Source organism: Hyla sarda, chromosome 2 (assembly GCF_029499605.1).
Source record: "Hyla sarda isolate aHylSar1 chromosome 2, aHylSar1.hap1, whole genome shotgun sequence".
Lineage (NCBI taxonomy): Eukaryota > Metazoa > Chordata > Amphibia > Anura > Hylidae > Hyla > Hyla sarda.
Genome location: NC_079190.1, coordinates 45,255,955 through 45,273,972, shown reverse-complemented (window position 1 = coordinate 45,273,972; position 18,018 = coordinate 45,255,955). Strand labels below are relative to the sequence as shown.

General features: G+C 44.2%; 1 protein-coding gene across 4 annotated transcripts in view; it reads left to right on the top strand.

Moving 5' to 3' along the window:
- Positions 1–18,018, top strand: part of RDX (radixin) — a 125,336-nt gene that overhangs the window by 50,178 nt on the left and 57,140 nt on the right. For 3 of the 4 annotated variants that reach the window (XM_056561681.1, XM_056561680.1, XM_056561682.1), the window contains exons 3-4: positions 14,663–14,746; positions 17,096–17,191. In XM_056561681.1, coding sequence (XP_056417656.1) covers positions 14,663–14,746; positions 17,096–17,191 — 180 coding nt within the window. Of the gene's footprint in view, positions 1–5,554; positions 5,768–14,662; positions 14,747–17,095; positions 17,192–18,018 lie in introns of those variants that run through there. The other variant, XM_056561683.1, reaches the window with a different exon arrangement.

The window sequence follows — 18,018 nt, the reverse complement described above, 5'->3', positions numbered from 1 at the left end:
GGTAGACGACAACCCTGCTTAAATTGGGTGTGATCTATAGCGAGTTTGACCCAAGGTGTATGGTCCCTTTTTTAGATTCGCACTTTCTTTCATTTTTAGATTCAAATTTCTGCGCAGATTAATTTTGTGATAGATCAGTCAGATCATAAGTAAAGGGTGATGGCATTTGCTTACATAGTATGGTGCCATATGTATAGCTAAATGTACGTCCACCTACTGAGCAGAGTACTGGAAGACATGTGCTCAGTCACGCTCACCACTGTATACTGCTCCTCTGTTCACTGCAGGGCAGCCAATAGAAATAGCAGTATAGCTGAAAAGGTTCTTCTTACTGAGGTAGGTAGTGAGCAGGGACTACACTGTCTGCTGCCAGAGGGAGAAGGAGACTGATTCTGTTGAGGTTGCACCAAGGGAGACACATTGCAGCACACACAAACTTATATATTTTTGATGCTATAAACACTGTAGATTTTGTTAAAACAACTAGAGATGAGCGAACTTACAGTAAATTCGATTCGTCACGAACTTCTCGGCTCGGCAGTTGGAGTCTTATCCTGCATAAATTAGTTCAGCCCGTGGGCTGGAGACACTTTCCTAGGACTGTATCCACCTTTTCCAGCCCACCGGAGCACCTGAAAGCTGAACTCATTTATGCAGGATAAGTCATCAACTGCCGAGCCGAGAAGTTCGTGCCGAATCAAATTTACTGTAAGTTTGCTCATCTCTAAAAACAACTATTACTAGGTTTTCAGGACTTGAAATAGTGAACTATGAAAGTAGTTCTTGCCCCTGTAAAGAGAGCGTCCTGGCTCCTCCTGTTATGTAGTAGTTTTATCGCTGTCCATGCAGCAGGGCAGTAAAGTTGGCAGAAATATGGCAATTCTGGGTCCATCCTAAATATGCTAAAGGGAAAACATTTTTTTCTTAAATCAGCTGGTACCAGAAAGTTACCAGAAAATTGCTTCTATTTAAAAATCTTAATCCTTCCAGTACTTTTCAGCTGTTAAATGCTCCGCAGGAAGTTCTTTTCTTTTTGGATTTCTTTTCTGTCTGACCACAGTGTTCTCTACTGACCCCTCTGTCCATTTTAGGAACTGTCCAGAGCAGGATAGGTTTGCTGTGGGGATTTACTTATACTCTGGATAGTTCCTGATATGGACAGAGGTGGAAGCAGAGAGCACTGTGGACAGACAGAAAGGAAATTAAAAAAGAAAAGATCTTCCAGTGGAGCATATAGCAGCTAAGTACTGGAAGGATTAAGATTTTTTTCTTAGAAAAGTAATTTACAAATCTGTTTAACTTTCTAGTTCCAGGTGATTTAAGAAAAAATGTTTTCCATTGGAGTTCCCCTTTAAGTATGATCTGTTATGGATAATCTGAGCCGTATCTTGTGGATTTTATACTTTTATGGGTGATGAAAATACTGATATTACTATGTTACTACAGGAACTTATTATGGCTTATTATTATCCATGAGTCCTATATGAAGATTTCGGAAGTTTGGTTTAGTGACTGGACAGCTCTGCAATGTCGGGTATTTGGCGCTGCCATAAAGATGTCTTAATAGAACAAAACAAAATGGTCTTTTATAAGATTTTGTATAATTGGCAAAGAAGAGCGAAGAGAACCTCCAGGAAGGCTGCTCAAAATAAAAATGCTCCTTCCAGATGGCGGCTCGTATGGCCGTGTAACATGTTGTCCATTATGTGAAAACTCTGAATTTGCTCCTTTTGAAAATCACCACTTCTAAAGCAAAACAGTAACTAGGACCCGGCTGCTTTTGCTCCTTAAGGGTCTATTCACACGTACAGCAGATTTGATGCGCAGGATTTTCTGCTGCAGATTTCAATGCAAACTGAATGACCGAACACAGCTTCAAATCTGTGCAGGATACTGTACGTGTGAATAGATCCTAAAGGGGTATTCTCATCTCGATATTACTGCCTTAAATATCCGATAGAAGAAAGTCTGCCTCAAGGAGCGAGAATCCCTGGCCTTGTCCCGCCTGCTCTTGATGGTTTGAGGTAGTCGGTGCTGAGACCCTCACTGTTTGCTATAATGAAGGGGCAGAAAAGCTTTGGCTGCACATGATGTGCACTTTCATCTCTGACCTGCACCTTGGGTAGCTGAAGATAGCGGTATAAGGGCCTTTCAGAAATCTTATAGACTTATTTTTGTAATTCTGCATACTGCTCGGTTTAGCTCCTTAAAGGGAACCGCCCCTAGACATCTTATCCCCTATCGAAAGGATAGGGAAATAAGATGTCAGATCGCCGTGGTGCCACTGCTGGGGACCCCCGGGATCCCCGCTGCAGCACTGCGCTATCATTACAGCACAGAGCGAGTTTGCTCTGTGCGTAATGACGGGCGATACAGGGGACGGAGCCGCATGACGTCATGGCTCCGCCCCTCGCAACATCACGGCCCGCCTCCTTAATGCAAGTCTATGGCAGGGGGCGTGACGACCGCCACGCCCCCTCCCATAGACTTGTATTGAAAGGGGCATGCCATGACATCACGAGGGGCGGAGCCATGACGTCATGCAGCTCCGTCCCCTGTATCGCCAGTCATTACGCACAGAGCGAACTCGCTGTGTGCTGTAGTGATAGCGCAGTGCTGATCCCGGGGCTCCCCAGCAGCGACACCGCGGCGATCTGACATCTAATCCCCTATCCTTTGGATAGGGGATAAGATGTCTAGGGGCGGAGTACCCCTTCAAGGTGAGCAGATATTAGGGTGAGTGCTTCTGCCCCTTGTTATAAAGTATAGTCTGAGGTCTCTGCACCTGGACCCCCACATATACAGTGCCTAGGTCGACCCCTTAAAGTCAGCCCCATATAATTATCCCTCTTCCAGCTTTCTGTACAACTGTTAATACAGTAGAGAAGGTAACATTCTTCTGGCATTCACCAAACCAGACTGCTAAATCATTCACCAGATAGAGGTTTTTCCTCTACCCCAGAGTCCACTGGCAGCGGCTTTACTCTCTCTGACGCTTGGCATTGTTCTTTGTAATGGCTGGCATGCAGCTGATCGCCCATGAAAACCCATGCCATGAAGATCCCGGCAGGCACAGGATTTTTGCTGATTTTAAAGGGGTACTGCAACCAAAGTTAACATATCCCCTATTCACAGGATAAACCAAAGAAGCAGACAGAAATAAATAGGACAGTTGGTATGTAGCACAATAAGGAATACTGTAATACTCCCTTTGTAAGTAAAGCCTGTCAGTAAAAAATAGATCACACTTAACCACAAAACCAAAAAAGCAAAGCAATAGTCACTGAATATTGGTAAAACCAGAACAATTTTATTTATATACATTAAAAACAAAACACATCACTGTATATAAGTCGCAATTGCCCCAAGAAATTCAATAGGGTCTGGATGCCTTGGCTCCTAATTGGAGAGTCGGTGGTACCCCCAGAGCGGGTCCGTTCTCCTGGGTAATAGGTAAGTAGAAGAAATCCCGGCACACACAATCTTGATGCAAATCAGCTAAAGTGTTTATTCACAAGTGTACATAGTGATACAGCAGCTCACAGGATGTGTTTCGGCCACCTCGTGGCCTTCATCAACTGATCAGTTGATGAAGGCCACGAGGTGGCCGAAACGCGTCCTGTGAGCTGCTGTATCACTGTATGCTTGTGAATAAACACTTCAGGTGCTCCGGGAGTGTGTGTGTGAGTGCGTTCGTTGTTGTCTATAGTTTTGTCTCTTGTCTTGATATCGGTCGGGTGCGGATCTCCTTGACTGCCTATCCCTATGTAGCTATGTAACCTGAATGTACCTATGCACTTGGAGGAGATCTGGGAATTTTGTACTTGACTGTATGTTCTGGTACTTCTTTGTCTGTTTTGTAATTAAAAAAGTTCTAAATAAATACTTTCAAAAAACAAAAAAACACATATATAATGGAGGAGGAAAAAAACATAAAGAAATGCGGCATCACCGGACAAGACATGCAGGGTGTCCGGTGATGCCACATTTGTTTATGTCTCTTCCTTCTCCAATATATATATATTTGTTTTGTTTTTAATGTATACCAATAAAATTGTTCTGGTTTTACCAATACTCAGTGACTCCATTGCTTTGCTTTTTTGGTTTTGAGGATAGTGGATAAAGTAGCTGATCGCTGGGGTCCGGTTCCTGGGACCCCCGCGATCTCCGGAGCAGGACCTGAGTGAGGAGCACATGCGGTAGACGGCACGTGCTCCATTGATTTCTATGAACGCTCCGAAGAGACCGGAGTCCAGCACTTGGGCCATTGGCGCTCCCTTAGAAATGAATGGAGCATGTGCCGTCTAGCGGAACACCACACGCTCCTCACTGAGCGAGACGGGATCCCGTGTGGATAGGGGTTAAGTTAAGTTTGCCTGCAGTGCCCCTATAATGTCAGATGACGTTTGGTCACTGCAGTAATGGAGTCAGCAGAGCGGTGGTGACTTTTATGCACTATACGCCTCCAGCACTCGGTGACCCCGCTCTGTAACCTTAACGTGGTCTCATGAACGCTTCCCGCGTTTCCTAAACGCTTCCACTTCTCCATAATACCCCTGACAGCTGATGCTGGGATATCTAGGAGTAAAGACCTTTTTAGGACCTGATTACAGGACCACAATGGGATTCACTGAGCCCTATTAGAATGAAGGCGACCTGCATAGGTAGGGGCTGAATCTTATACACCTGCGGCAATGGAACTTAATGAATTTAAAGGGGTATTCCAGGAAAAAACTTATTTTTATATATCAACTGGCTCCAGAAAGTTAAACAGATTTGTAAATTACTTCTATTAAAAAAATCTTAATCCTTTCAGTACTTGTGAGCTTCTGAAGTTAAGGTTGCTCTTTTCTGTCTAAGTGCTCTCTGATGACACCTGTCTCGGGAACCGCCCAGTTTAGAAGAGGTTTGCTATGGGGATTTGCTTCTAAACTGGGCGTTTCCCGAGACAGGTGTCATCAGAGAGCACTTAGACAGAAAAGAACAACCTTAACTTCAGAAGCTCACAAGTACTGAAAGGATTATTTAATAGAAGTAATATACAAATCTGTTTAACTTTCTGGAGCCAGTTGATATATATAAAAAAGTTTTTCCCTGGAATACCCCTTTAATGATTGAGCCGAAGCCCAACACTTTTAATTATATGGTACATTTTTTTTACATTTTTTTTTATTCAGCATTTTCATTTAAACAACTCCTTCCCCACCTACATATTGGGGGAGATTTATCAAAACCTGTCCAGAGGAAATGTTGCCCAGTTGCCCATAGCAACCAATCAGATCTCTTCTTTCATTTTTAACAAGGTCGCTGCAAAATGAAAGAAGCGATCTGATTGGTTGCTATGGGCAACTGGGCAGGTTTTTGTTACGTCTTCCCTTTTGTGATGTACAGCTGTGGAGTCTGCTTACAGAGAGCGATGTCGGCCATTGTGTATGACAGTGTTTCCCAACCAGGGTGCCTCCAGCTGTTGCAAAACTACAACTCCCAGCATGCCCGGACAGCCAACGGCTGTCCGGGCATGCTGGGAGTTGTAGTTTTGCAACAGCTGGAGGCACCCTGGTTGGGAAGGACTGGTGTATGAGCAGGGAGGCAGGACAGACATGTGGCCATTTCACTAGAGCGAGCCACGGAGGCCACTGTAGATTGGGATGTCCTTGAAATCCTCCACTACGTGTCTCCAGATGTCGGACAACAGACCTATCGGTAATGTCTCTTTCCCTTGAGTGGCAGCACGTGAGCGGTGAATTCCTTCCTCCGCCCGCTATCGGTAAGCAAAGCCCTCCTCCATTATTCATGCCACAATCCTGCCAGCTACTGCAGCCGGGAGCTCACTACCTTTGGTTACCTGAAACACTCCTTTACCAGGCAAACTCTGGTTTTCTGGGTAATTTTGTGTGTTCAGTTACAATGAATGGATTGTCCTTACATTTCTCTGGGTACGGATGTGGGGGTGGGGGTGGGGAGGGGTGTACAGTCTGAAGATCGGGGAGTAGGGGACATGGAGGTCACTGTAGTAATTGATGTCCAAAGCTGCTTCTGCCATATAAAGCTTCCTAAGGCTGCATTCACACCACGTTTTTGCAATACAGTTCCCTTATCAGGTTTTTGATAAAAAGGGAAACCTATAGAGATGAGCGAACTTACAGTAAATTCGATTCGTCACAAACTTCTAGGCTCGGCAGTTGATGACTTTTCCTGCATAAATTAGTTCAGCTTTCAGGTGCTCCGGTGGGCTGGAAAAGGTGGATACAGTCCTAGGATAGAGTCTCCTAGGACTGTATCCACCTTTTCCAGCCCACCGGAGCACCTGAAAGCTGAACTAATTTATGCAGGAAAAGTCATCGACTGCTGAGCCGACAAGTTCGTGACAAATCGAATTTACTGTAAGTTCGCTCATCTCTAGAAACATATATAGTTTGAAAAATGGTGTCCGGTTGCATCCGTTTTTTTAAGAAAAAAAGTAAGTTTTTAACTTTTCACTCCATTATGAATAAAGTTTAACTTGTTTGATTGAAATTCCTAGAAAAAAACTGTGCAAAGTCGAAAACCGTATGGTGAAAACCGGATGGAACCGTACGTACATACAGTTCTGTACGGTTCCCTTTGACTCCCATGTAAAAAAAAAAAAATAATAATAATAAAAAAAATTATATATATATATATATATATATATATATATATATATATATATATATATATATATTATATATAGTGTGTGTGTGTGTGTGTGTGTGTGTGTTTCAATATGGTTTTTCACCCGGACCAAAATCCGTGGTAGGCTATGGTTTTGGATACAGGAAAAAAAACTGACAAAACAGTGCAGGATGCAAAACGGACACATTCTGATGCATCTATTGGCGTACAGTTTTCAATGGAGAGTCAATGCATTTGGTTTTCAATATGGTTTCGTACGGTTTTCAAAAATACAACGTATACGGGACCTGTTGCAGTCTGACTTTTTTTGCACTAATCTCCCAACATTGGGCCCTACAGCAGTGTAGACATAGGATTTCCCTTCTCCCAGATGTCCGTTATTAATTCAGGTTTGTCACACAGATAAGTTTTTGTATGGCTGGGGTAGCTTAATAGGAAGTGTCAGTGTCCCGTTCCGGTTTCCGGGCAGGCGCGCTCGATCTGCACGCCGGCGTATCTGTGCCAATCTGTGCAGATCGAACGCGCCTGCCCGGACACCGGACCGGGACACTCTGCCACTGCAGAGTTGTACTCATAATGCCAGCACTATTCTCATCTCCGTTCTACTACCTGATCACTCCAGCACATTACAGGCATATAAAGGAGGTGACCTGTTATTTGCCTTGGTCACGTCTGTGAATAACCCCTGGGTGGGGAATATATGAGATATCCTTTGAGACCAGATAAATATAGAAGTCCTATTAAACTCATATTTGTTCAAAACACAGGTTAAGGGTACAAGGTTCTGTGCACCTCTGTTATTGTATAGTCCCCTGATGAAGTGTAGGGGGCACCTATCTTATTGCCTCACACACAGAAACGTGTCGGGACAGGGACAGCTACATCCTATGTATTGATATCTGGAACTATACCATTATAGTCTGCTGCTGGATGCAGCAGGTTTTTTGTGATGATCAGTTGTCTTAGTAAAATTCGTAGTTACTCATAGGACAAAAATTTGAAAATATTATTTTTGTGTGTGTTTATAAATAGAATTTTCTATGTTAAACGTGGTGTCTGATCTGCCAGGATCATGTTATAGAACAGGAAGAGCTGAGATGATTTGGTATATAGTTTTGTGGAAAATATTCAGTGTAACTTGCACTTTAATTCATGTATCCCTGCTTTGTCTATGCATAGGAGTCCAGTGGGCAGTGCTTCTCAGTTTATTATTTTTTTATTTATTTTGTTTTTGTTATATTACTCTGCATAAACTTCTTTTTAACTAGAGTCCAGTGCACGGTACTACTCAGTATTTTACTTTTTTTTTTGTGGGGGTATGACTCCGCATAATGAGCTGTCAATCATTTATATGACTGCCCACTGTATTAATTCCTATAATTAGGAGTCCAGTGGGTGGTGGTACTCCTAAGTTTTTGATTTTTTTTTTTTTTTAATGACTCTCTGTAATGTCTGATCACTTATTATAGAAAAAGATGAGTGGATGGGCACCACAAAAATAATAGTGGTATATTGGGTTGGGTGCAAACAGTGACCAAAATATACAACTAAGCCTCCAGTAGAAAACAGCTGATCACTATATTCAAATGCACAATGATGAATAATATATAACCTTTATTAAGAAACACAGCACACAGTTAAAAACACAGCAGCTCCACGCGTTCCGCCTCCTACTGGTAGCTTCCTCAGGAGTCCTGAGGAAGCTAGCAATAGGTGGCGGAACGCGTGGAGCTGCTGTGTCCTCCCAGGGTGGTGAGGGGTCCTGTCCTATGTTTTGCATTTAGCTACTATATTCTCCTGGTCGCATAGGTGGTCTTAGCAGCGTTATCATTTGGGCATCTATTCCCTGTAATTGTGTATTGTTTACATTACAGTTGCTGCTATTTTTTGCACCTTTATATTTTGTATTATATTACTGTGCAATATTGTGAATAGGTTTCGTACATCAGGGGATTGATTTGTACACAGGACAGGTTTTTCCTTCAGGTCATTCGCACCATTTTTTCCCCCTGGGGGGGGGGGGGGGGCTTGGTGTTTTGAGGTTTATCTTACCTCCATCTAGGATTGTATCTTTTTAAGTGTTTTTAACTGTGTGTTATGTTTTCTTAATAAAGGTTATATATTATTCGTCATCATTTGGTTGTGCATTTGAATATAGTGATCAGCTGTTTTCTACTGGAGGCTTGATCACTTATTAATAGCACCCAATGGATTGCTTTTTCTATATTTAGGAGTCCAGTGGGGGTGGTCTTACTAGTGATTGACATCTACCTCTGTATGCAGTCCTTTAGGAGTAAGGCCCGCCTACTGGACTCCTAAGCATAGAAAGAGCAGTGGTTTAAATTAAAATGTGATAAAAAAAATATTTTTTCCCATAGTTATATATATCAAACTACTCAGCGTATCCTGCTGTCTGCAAATAGAACTGCATTTTCAATATGACTGGTTTCCTTTAAATAGTCTCCTAGGCTAATGCTGTGTTTTCAGAAAAGCGTTCCTCCAGCTGTTGCAAAACTACACCTCACATCATGTACCGTATTTTTCGTCCTATAGGACGCACCGGCGTATAAGACGCACCCAATTTATAGGTGCAAATTCTAAAAAAAATAAAGATTTTGAAGCCAATAGTGGTCTTCAATCTGCGGACCTCCAGATGTTGCAAAACTACAACTCCCTGCATGCCCGGACAGCCGTTGGCTGTCCGGGCACGCTGGGAGTTGTAGTTTTGTAACATCTGGAGGTCCGCAGATTGAAGACCACTGCATAGGAGGTAATACTCACGTGTCCCCGCCGCTCCGGACCCGTCACCGCTGCCCTGGATGTTGCTCCATCGCTGTCGCCGTGTCCCCGCCGCTCCAGAACGTCTCCGCTGCCGGCTGGGTATCCTCGCTCTCCGTCGCCGCCATCACGTCCTTACGCACGTACGCGATGACGAGGAAGGAGAGAAATTGATGTTTACAGAATATGGCGCCATCTGGACCGATAGCAATGTGCCTCGCTACCCATAGGTGGCACTGGAGACAGTTTTCACCCTTCTGGAGGAGAGCTAATTTGCATATACTTTTTCCTATGTAGTATAAAGATAAAGTCTCCATACGCCAGCTGGGTCTCTTTAGGGCATCATGCACACGGCAAAATTTCCAAGCTGAATCCAGTGGAAAAATTCCACTCTGAAATTCCATTCCGTTGTTTCAATGGGATTCTGCTGCTCCGAGCACATGCCAGAATTTCCATTTTTTTTTCCCCTGCAGAATTCTGCTCAGAAATGCATTGCCATCTATGGAGGTGGCGTATTACCGAGCGGTCCTAGCGCTATTCTGCCTGCATATGCTCTATGCCAGTGTTTCTCAACCAGGGTGCCTCCAGCTGTTGCAAAACTACAACTCCCAGCATTCCCGGACAGCCTTTGGCTGTCCGGGAATGCTGGGAGTTGTAGTTTTGCAACTGCTGGAGGCACCCTGGTTGGGAAACACTGCTCTATGCGGTGTTCCCCCTGAAAATTTTTCCAAGTGAACAGAATGCAAAAAATCATGTGAACATGGCCTAAAGAGAACCACTACCGTGAGGTCGTCTGCTCAGTAGTCAGGCGGGGGGTCTTTAGGTGCTGGTATTATGATGGTGGACAGGTGGAATGAATGAGCAGAAATATTGAGCATTTCAGTGTTTAGCTCCTGATGTTAATCCTAGAAAACATTAAAGCCACTCAGGCGGCAGAGTCAAGAGGTTATCCCCTCCCGGCCTCACCCGCTATAAATAGTCATTTGTTTAGTGAGAGAGATTAGCACCCTGTAAAATAACCAAGTGGATAAGCCGGCAGTGGTGGAGCTAGTTCTGATGCTTTGCTTTGTGTTGATCGTTTGGGTGGTATCAGTGCTGGGCAAATTGTCACGTGATGGCAGATATAAAGGTGTCTTCTCCAGACTGCAGGTATCTTGGCCCACTCCTCATAAGATCCTGCTCCAGCTGTCTCAGGTGTGAAGGTGTCTTCTCCAGACTGCAGGTATCTTGGTTCACTCCTCATAAGATCCTGCTCCAGCTGTCTCAGGTGTGAAGGTGTCTTCTCCAGACTGCAGGTATCTCGGCCCACTCCTCATAAGATCCTGCTCCAGCTGTCTCAGGTGTGAAGGTGTCTTCTCCAGACTGTAGGTATCTTGGCCCACTCCTCATAAGATCCTGCTCCAGCTGTCTCAGTGAGTGTGAAGGTGTCTTCTCCAGACTGTAGGTATCTTGGCCCACTCCTCATAAGATCCTGCTCAAGCTGTCTCAGTTGTGATGGTGTCTACTCCAGACTGCAGGTATCTTGGCCCACTCCTCATAAGATCCTGCTCCAGCTGTCTCAGGTGTGATGGTGTCTTCTCCAGACTGCAGGTATCTTGGCCCACTCCTCATAAGATCCTGCTCCAGCTGTCTCAGGTGTGAAGGTGTCTTCTCCAGACTGCAGGTATCTTGGCCCACTCCTCATAAGATCCTGCTCCAGCTGTCTCAGGTGTGAAGGTGTCTTCTCCAGACTGCAGGTATCTTGGTTCACTCCTCATAAGATCCTGCTCCAGCTGTCTCAGGTGTGAAGGTGTCTTCTCCAGACTGTAGGTATCTTGGCCCACTCCTCATAAGATCCTGCTCCAGCTGTCTCAGGTGTGATGGTGTCTTCTCCAGACTGCAGGTATCTTGGCCCACTCCTCATAAGATCCTGCTCCAGCTGTCTCAGGTGTGAAGGTGTCTTCTCCAGACTGCAGGTATCTTGGCCCACTCCTCATAAGATCCTGCTCCAGCTGTCTCAGGTGTGAAGGTGTCTTCTCCAGACTGCAGGTATCTTGGCCCAATCCTTATAAGATCCTGCTCCAGCTGTCTCAGGTGTGAAGGTGTCTTCTCCAGACTGCAGGTATCTTGGCCCACTCCTCATAAGATCCTGCTCCAGCTGTCTCATATATGAAGGTGTCTTCTCCAGACTGCAGGTATCTTGGCCCACTCCTCATAAGATCCTGCTCCAGCTGTCTCATATATGAAGGTGTCTTCTCCAGACTGCAGGTATCTTGGCCCACTCCTCATAAGATCCTGCTCCAGCTGTCTCAGGTATAAAGGTGTCTTCTCCAGGTATCTTGGCCCATTCCCCATAAGATCCTGCTCCAGCTGTCTCAGGTGTGACGGTGTCTTCTCCAGACTGCAGGTATCTTGGCCCACTCCTCATAAGATCCTGCTCCAGCTGTCTCAGGTGTGAAGGTGTCTTCTCCAGACTGCAGGTATCTTGGTTCACTCCTCATAAGATCCTGCTCCAGCTGTCTCAGGTGTGAAGGTGTCTTCTCCAGACTGTAGGTATCTTGGCCCACTCCTCATAAGATCCTGCTCCAGCTGTCTCAGGTGTGATGGTGTCTTCTCCAGACTGCAGGTATCTTGGCCCACTCCTCATAAGATCCTGCTCCAGCTGTCTCAGGTGTGAAGGTGTCTTCTCCAGACTGCAGGTATCTTGGCCCACTCCTCATAAGATCCTGCTCCAGCTGTCTCAGGTGTGAAGGTGTCTTCTCCAGACTGCAGGTATCTTGGCCCAATCCTTATAAGATCCTGCTCCAGCTGTCTCAGGTGTGAAGGTGTCTTCTCCAGACTGCAGGTATCTTGGCCCACTCCTCATAAGATCCTGCTCCAGCTGTCTCATATATGAAGGTGTCTTCTCCAGACTGCAGGTATCTTGGCCCACTCCTCATAAGATCCTGCTCCAGCTGTCTCATATATGAAGGTGTCTTCTCCAGACTGCAGGTATCTTGGCCCACTCCTCATAAGATCCTGCTCCAGCTGTCTCAGGTATAAAGGTGTCTTCTCCAGGTATCTTGGCCCATTCCCCATAAGATCCTGCTCCAGCTGTCTCAGGTGTGACGGTGTCTTCTCCAGACTGCAGGTATCTTGGCCCACTCCTCATAAGATCCTGCTCCAGCTGTCTTACGTGTGACGGTGTCTTCTCCAGACTGCAGGTATCTTGGCCCACTCCTCATAAGATGCTTCTCCAGCTGTCTCAGGTGTGACTTTGTCTTCTCCAGACTGCAGGTATCTTGGCCCACTCCTCATAAGATCCTGCTCCAGCTGTCTCAGGTGTAAAGGTGTCTTCTCCAGACTGCAGGTATCTTGGCCCACTCCTCATAAGATCCTGCTCCAGCTGTCTCAGGTGTAAAGGTGTCTTCTCCAGACTGCAGGTATCTTGGCCCACTCCTTATAAGATCCTGCTCCATTCATCTGAATAGTGATACTTCAGATGTATAGTACAGTAACTGAAATTACTGAAGGGAACCGAATCGATGGGGGGGCAGACCTCTGGGACCCCCACTGAGGATAAAAATGAAGGTCAGAGTGAATAAAGCAGCAGGACACATGTTCTCCCACGATCCTCTATGGGTCTTTCAAACATATTTCAACGCACAGCAATGTTCAAAAGTTCTATAGGGAGTGAATGGAGCAAAGGCTGAGTGTGTGTGTGTTGCCATTCTCTTGAGGGACAACAAAGACGAGAGTTCAAGTCATTCAGGAACGTGTGGGAACTGGGTTCCTGCACTTTTTCCATAGCTGTAACACTGTTCCCATTAGCATGCACAACCCTTATGTGAGTTCCCACACTTTTTTCCACAACTTGATGCCTGTATAATACCATTATAGGAAAATGGATCACCACCCCTAGAGGCTGTAACGGCAGCCATATTGGTTGTCACACCCATTTCCTAGGTGCAAATTGTGGTCAAAGATTCATAGATAAGGTTTATTTTTTATTTAAAGTTTACCTGTCATCAAACCATATTTTCTAAACTAACTCAGATTATATTCCCTAACTACTCCTAACGCCTTTTCTGCCCTTTAAAAAAAAAAAAAAAAAAAAAAAATTCAGAGCTTTAAAAATCTCTATCATACCTTTCCCCTTGCTCACATTGTGTGAGTTCCTGGCAGGAATAAAGTGGGCGTTCCCCAGCAGGCGCAATGTCACTGAAGCCTGTGAGAGCTGTGCCTCGCCGTGCCCCGCACGCACTTTCTGAGTTTGGTCTCCTGCCAGGCCGGGAGGAGACCAAACTAGCTGTTTGACTTGCGCAGGGAACAGAACAGAGCCATCTAGTGGCTGTTTTTTCAATCACATTAAAAACATATAAAGATTGAGAATTTTAACAGCAAGTAAATAGCAAAGTGTCTTATAATTACCTGAGGAACAATATATTAAAAGTTTAGTTTGGTGACAGGTACTCTTTTTAATGTAGTAAACCATTAATATATTAGTGCCCGAGTCGCCCTTTGTTAACTTTGTTCACCAGTTCGGTGGTCCCTTTACAGATTACTCTTGATGGGCGCTTCTTCTCTAGTCAGACTGAGGTCAGTGGTCGTAGGACATAGGGATCATGTAGTCACGCTTTCTACCTCAGTGTTGTTTACATTTGATTGCTAAGCGATCCCTAAGACCCTATATTTCCCACCCAATATAAAACTTAACGTTTAATGAGCCAAGATTAAAATAACCTCACACGTATTGATCTGTATTCCATTAATTGGCATGACACTGTATGCTATCTGATTGAAGTGAAAAGATAGATTGTGGCTGCAGTCCACAATCTAAGGTGTGAGACAATTTAAAATCTAACACATTGCCCTCCCGCCCGACGTTTCGCCACAAGCTGTGGCTTTATCAAGGGCTAAGAGGCAAATGGCGGATTTATTCTACCTCAGTGGTCTCATTTTGCAGTTTTACCCTCAACCCCATCCTGTATAGTGTGCAGCGGCTGGACCGCACCGCCTCACATGGTGTCTGTCTCTGTGACATATCCCAATTTCATGTGACCGCTGATTATTCCACATCAATCACATCCTGTTACTTGTCCTGGTGGAGACATGACGGGAGATGAGGAACCTGAAGGCATCTGTGTCTGGTTGCTCTCACCGCCTCTGGCTGATTTTATTCCTATTTATTCATGTATAAATGTATCTTTGAAATGTATCTTTGAAATTCATCTTTTCTTTTCTGTTTTTTTTTTTTTTTTTCTACATAAAGATAAATGTACGGGTCACCACCATGGATGCGGAGTTGGAGTTTGCCATCCAGCCGAATACAACTGGCAAGCAGCTCTTTGACCAGGTAAGCTGGATACATAGGAGAATGGGCCTTGCTGCCATTTTGCTGACCTTCAGTGATGCTTTGGCTGGGAAAGTGTTTACATCAGTGTCTGCAAAACTACAAATCCCAGCATGCCCGGACAGCCAACGGCTGTCCGGGCATGCTGGGTGGTGTAGTTTTGCAACAGACGGACATCTAGATCATTATGAGAATGTCTGTCTGAAATCTATGTATCCGACCTACAAAAAAAATGGCCCTGGGGTTCCCCAAAACTGTCTGTTTCTATTACCATTACCAGCACAGTCATAGCGATAACATGGCGTGGATCAGAAAGATTTAAAGCGTACCTGTCATATCACAGAAAAAAATACTTATGTATGTTAATCACTAGGTCACGATGCATTACATGTCTTTATGTGTCTGGCTCACAAATTACTCTGTCCCGCTTTTCACTCATTCTGATATCCCCTGCTCAGGGAGGGGCATATCCAAGGCCAGCACTGAGCCTGCCCTTATCATAGAAATTGGGGACATCTCACTAGGCCGTGTTACCAATTGGCGTAGGTCCAACCAGTGTGATGGTGAGAATGAGGTACCGGTAATGCTGATAGAACGCCATGTCACTGTCTGCTTCATGGGGCTTTTCCACAACTCGCAGCTCTCCGCTGCAGGCTGTCAACGCATACGGAGAGATTGTTTTATAGGGAGAGATTTATCCAAACCTGTCCAGAGGAAAAAGTTGCTGAGTTGCCCATAGCAACCAATCAGATCGCTTCTTTCATTTTTGAAAAGGCCTCTGAAAAAATGAAAGAAGTGATCTGATTGGTTGCTATGGGCAACTCAGCAACTTTTCCTCAGGACAGGTTTTGATAAATCTCCCCCATAGTACAGAGCAGTGTTTCCCAACCAGGGTGCCTCCAGATGTTGCAAAACTACAACTCCCAGCATGCCCGGACAGCCGTTGGCTGTCCGGGCCTGCCGGGAGGGGTAGTTTTGAAACAGCTGGAGGCACCCTGGTTGGGGAAAAACGCTTGTACAGAGTCTTGTGTTGGGTGTGAATTAGAGATGAGCGAACTTAAAGTAAATTCGGTTCGTCACGAACTTCTCGGCTCGGCAGTTGATGACTTTTCCTGCGTAAATTAGTTCAGCTTTCAGGTGCTCCGATGGGCTGGAAAAGGTGGATACAGTCCTGGGAGACTCTTTCCTAGGAATGTATCCACCTTTTCCAGCCCACCGGAGCACCGGAAAGCTGAACTAATTTATGCAGGATAAGTCAGCAACCGCGAGCCGAGAAGTTCGTGACGAACCGAATTTACTGTAAGTTCGCTCATCTCTAGTGTGAATGCATAAATATTACTTTCATTGGAGGCCGGGTCTTCACGTGGTGGTGGTAGTTTTTCGCTGTATAATTTGCCTCCAATCCACAGCAAAAATGACCCATCACTTATGGATTTTGCTGCCGAATGGTAGTTTGAAGGGGAACTCCGGTGGAAACAAGTAGAGAACAAATGTTTTCAAATCAACTGGTGCCTGAAAGTTGAACAGATTTGCAAATTACTTCTATAAAAAAAAAAAAAAAAAAAATCTTGAGCCTTCCAGTACTTATTAGCAGCTGTATAAAACAGAGAAATTTGTGAATTTCTTTTCTGTCGGACAACAGTGCTCTCTGATGACACCTCTGCCTGTGTCAGGAACTGTCCAGATTGGAATAATATCCCCATAGCAAACTTCTCCTGCTCTGGACAGTTCCTGACACGGACAAAGGTGTCAGCAGAGAGCACTGTGGTCAGGCTTGAAAGAACTTAACAAATTTCTCTGTAATGTATCTGCAGCATACAGCAGCTGATAAGTACTGGAAGGGTTAAGATTTTTAAATAGAAGTAATTTACAAATCTGTTTAACTTTCTTGCACCAGTTGATTTAAAAAAAATAAATAAATAAATAAATTCCACTGGAGTTGTCCTTTTATTTCACATCTTCTTCTACATTGAAGTAGTAAAATCCCTTCATTCTATTGCTGTATGTCTGTGCACTGTATGTATCCGGTTATATGGGTTTCTATTAGAGATGAGCGAACTTACAGTAAATTCGATTCGTCACGAACTTCTCGGCTCGGCAGTTGATTCCTTTTCCTGCATAAATTAGTTCAGCTTTCAGGTGCTCCCGTGGGCTGGAAAAGGTGGATACAGTCCTAGGAGACTCTTTCCTAGGACTGTATCCACCTTTTCCAGCCCACCGGAGCACCTGAAGGCTGAACTAATTTATGCAGGATAAGTCATCAACTGCCGAGCCGAGAAGTTCATGACGAATCGAATTTACTGTAAGTTCGCTCATCTCTAGTCTCTATGAACCTTTTTCTACCGTTCACAGGTGGTGAAAACCGTGGGTCTACGAGAGGTCTGGTTTTTCGGGCTGCAGTACGTGGACAGCAAGGGTTACTCTACATGGCTGAAGCTGAATAAAAAGGTTTATTCATTCTGCAGTTCCCTTTATCCGTCTAAGCCTTTGTTCTGAAATGTCCTTTGATTCCGAGCATTCGGTCTTCATTACCTATTTTTTTCCTGCTTCAGATGTAATAGATTTATTTTTGAAGCGGCAGCAGGTGGGGACATGTGAGGAGTCGGGAGATGTTCTGTCTCAGATCTGTAGTAAGGAAACCGTAGGCCACTGTGCTGAACGTGTCTACAGCGTTGGATGTTAGTTGGCTTGAACCCCTTAGGGACCAGGCCACTTTTATTTTAGCATTTTTTTGTTTTTTCCTTCTTTCTTTCCTTCTAAAAATCATAACACTTTAATCTTTCCATCCAAAGACCCATATGGGGGCTTGTTTTTTGCGTGACCAATTGTACTTTGTAAGGACATCACTCATTTTACCATAAAACGTTTGGCGTAACTAAAAATAAAAATATTTGTGTGGGGAAATGAAAAGAAAACCTCAATTTAGCAAATATTGGAAGGTTTCGTTTTCACGCTGTACACTTTAATGTAAAAATGACGTGCGTTCTTTATTTTGTGGGTCAGTACGATTAAAATGACCCCATGGTTACATGCTTTTCTATTATTGTACGGCTTTAAAAAAAACTCACTTTTTTTTTTTTTAACAAAACTAGTATGTTTACAAGTAGACGGGGCTATTTGAGGGCAAATTTTTGTGCCATGAACTGTATTTTATATCGTTACCACTTTTGCTTATATGTAACTTTTTAATCGCTTTTTTATTATTTAATTTATTAAGTTTTTATAAAAGAAAGCAGCAATGTTGGACTTTTTTTTTTTTTTTTTTTTACATTTAC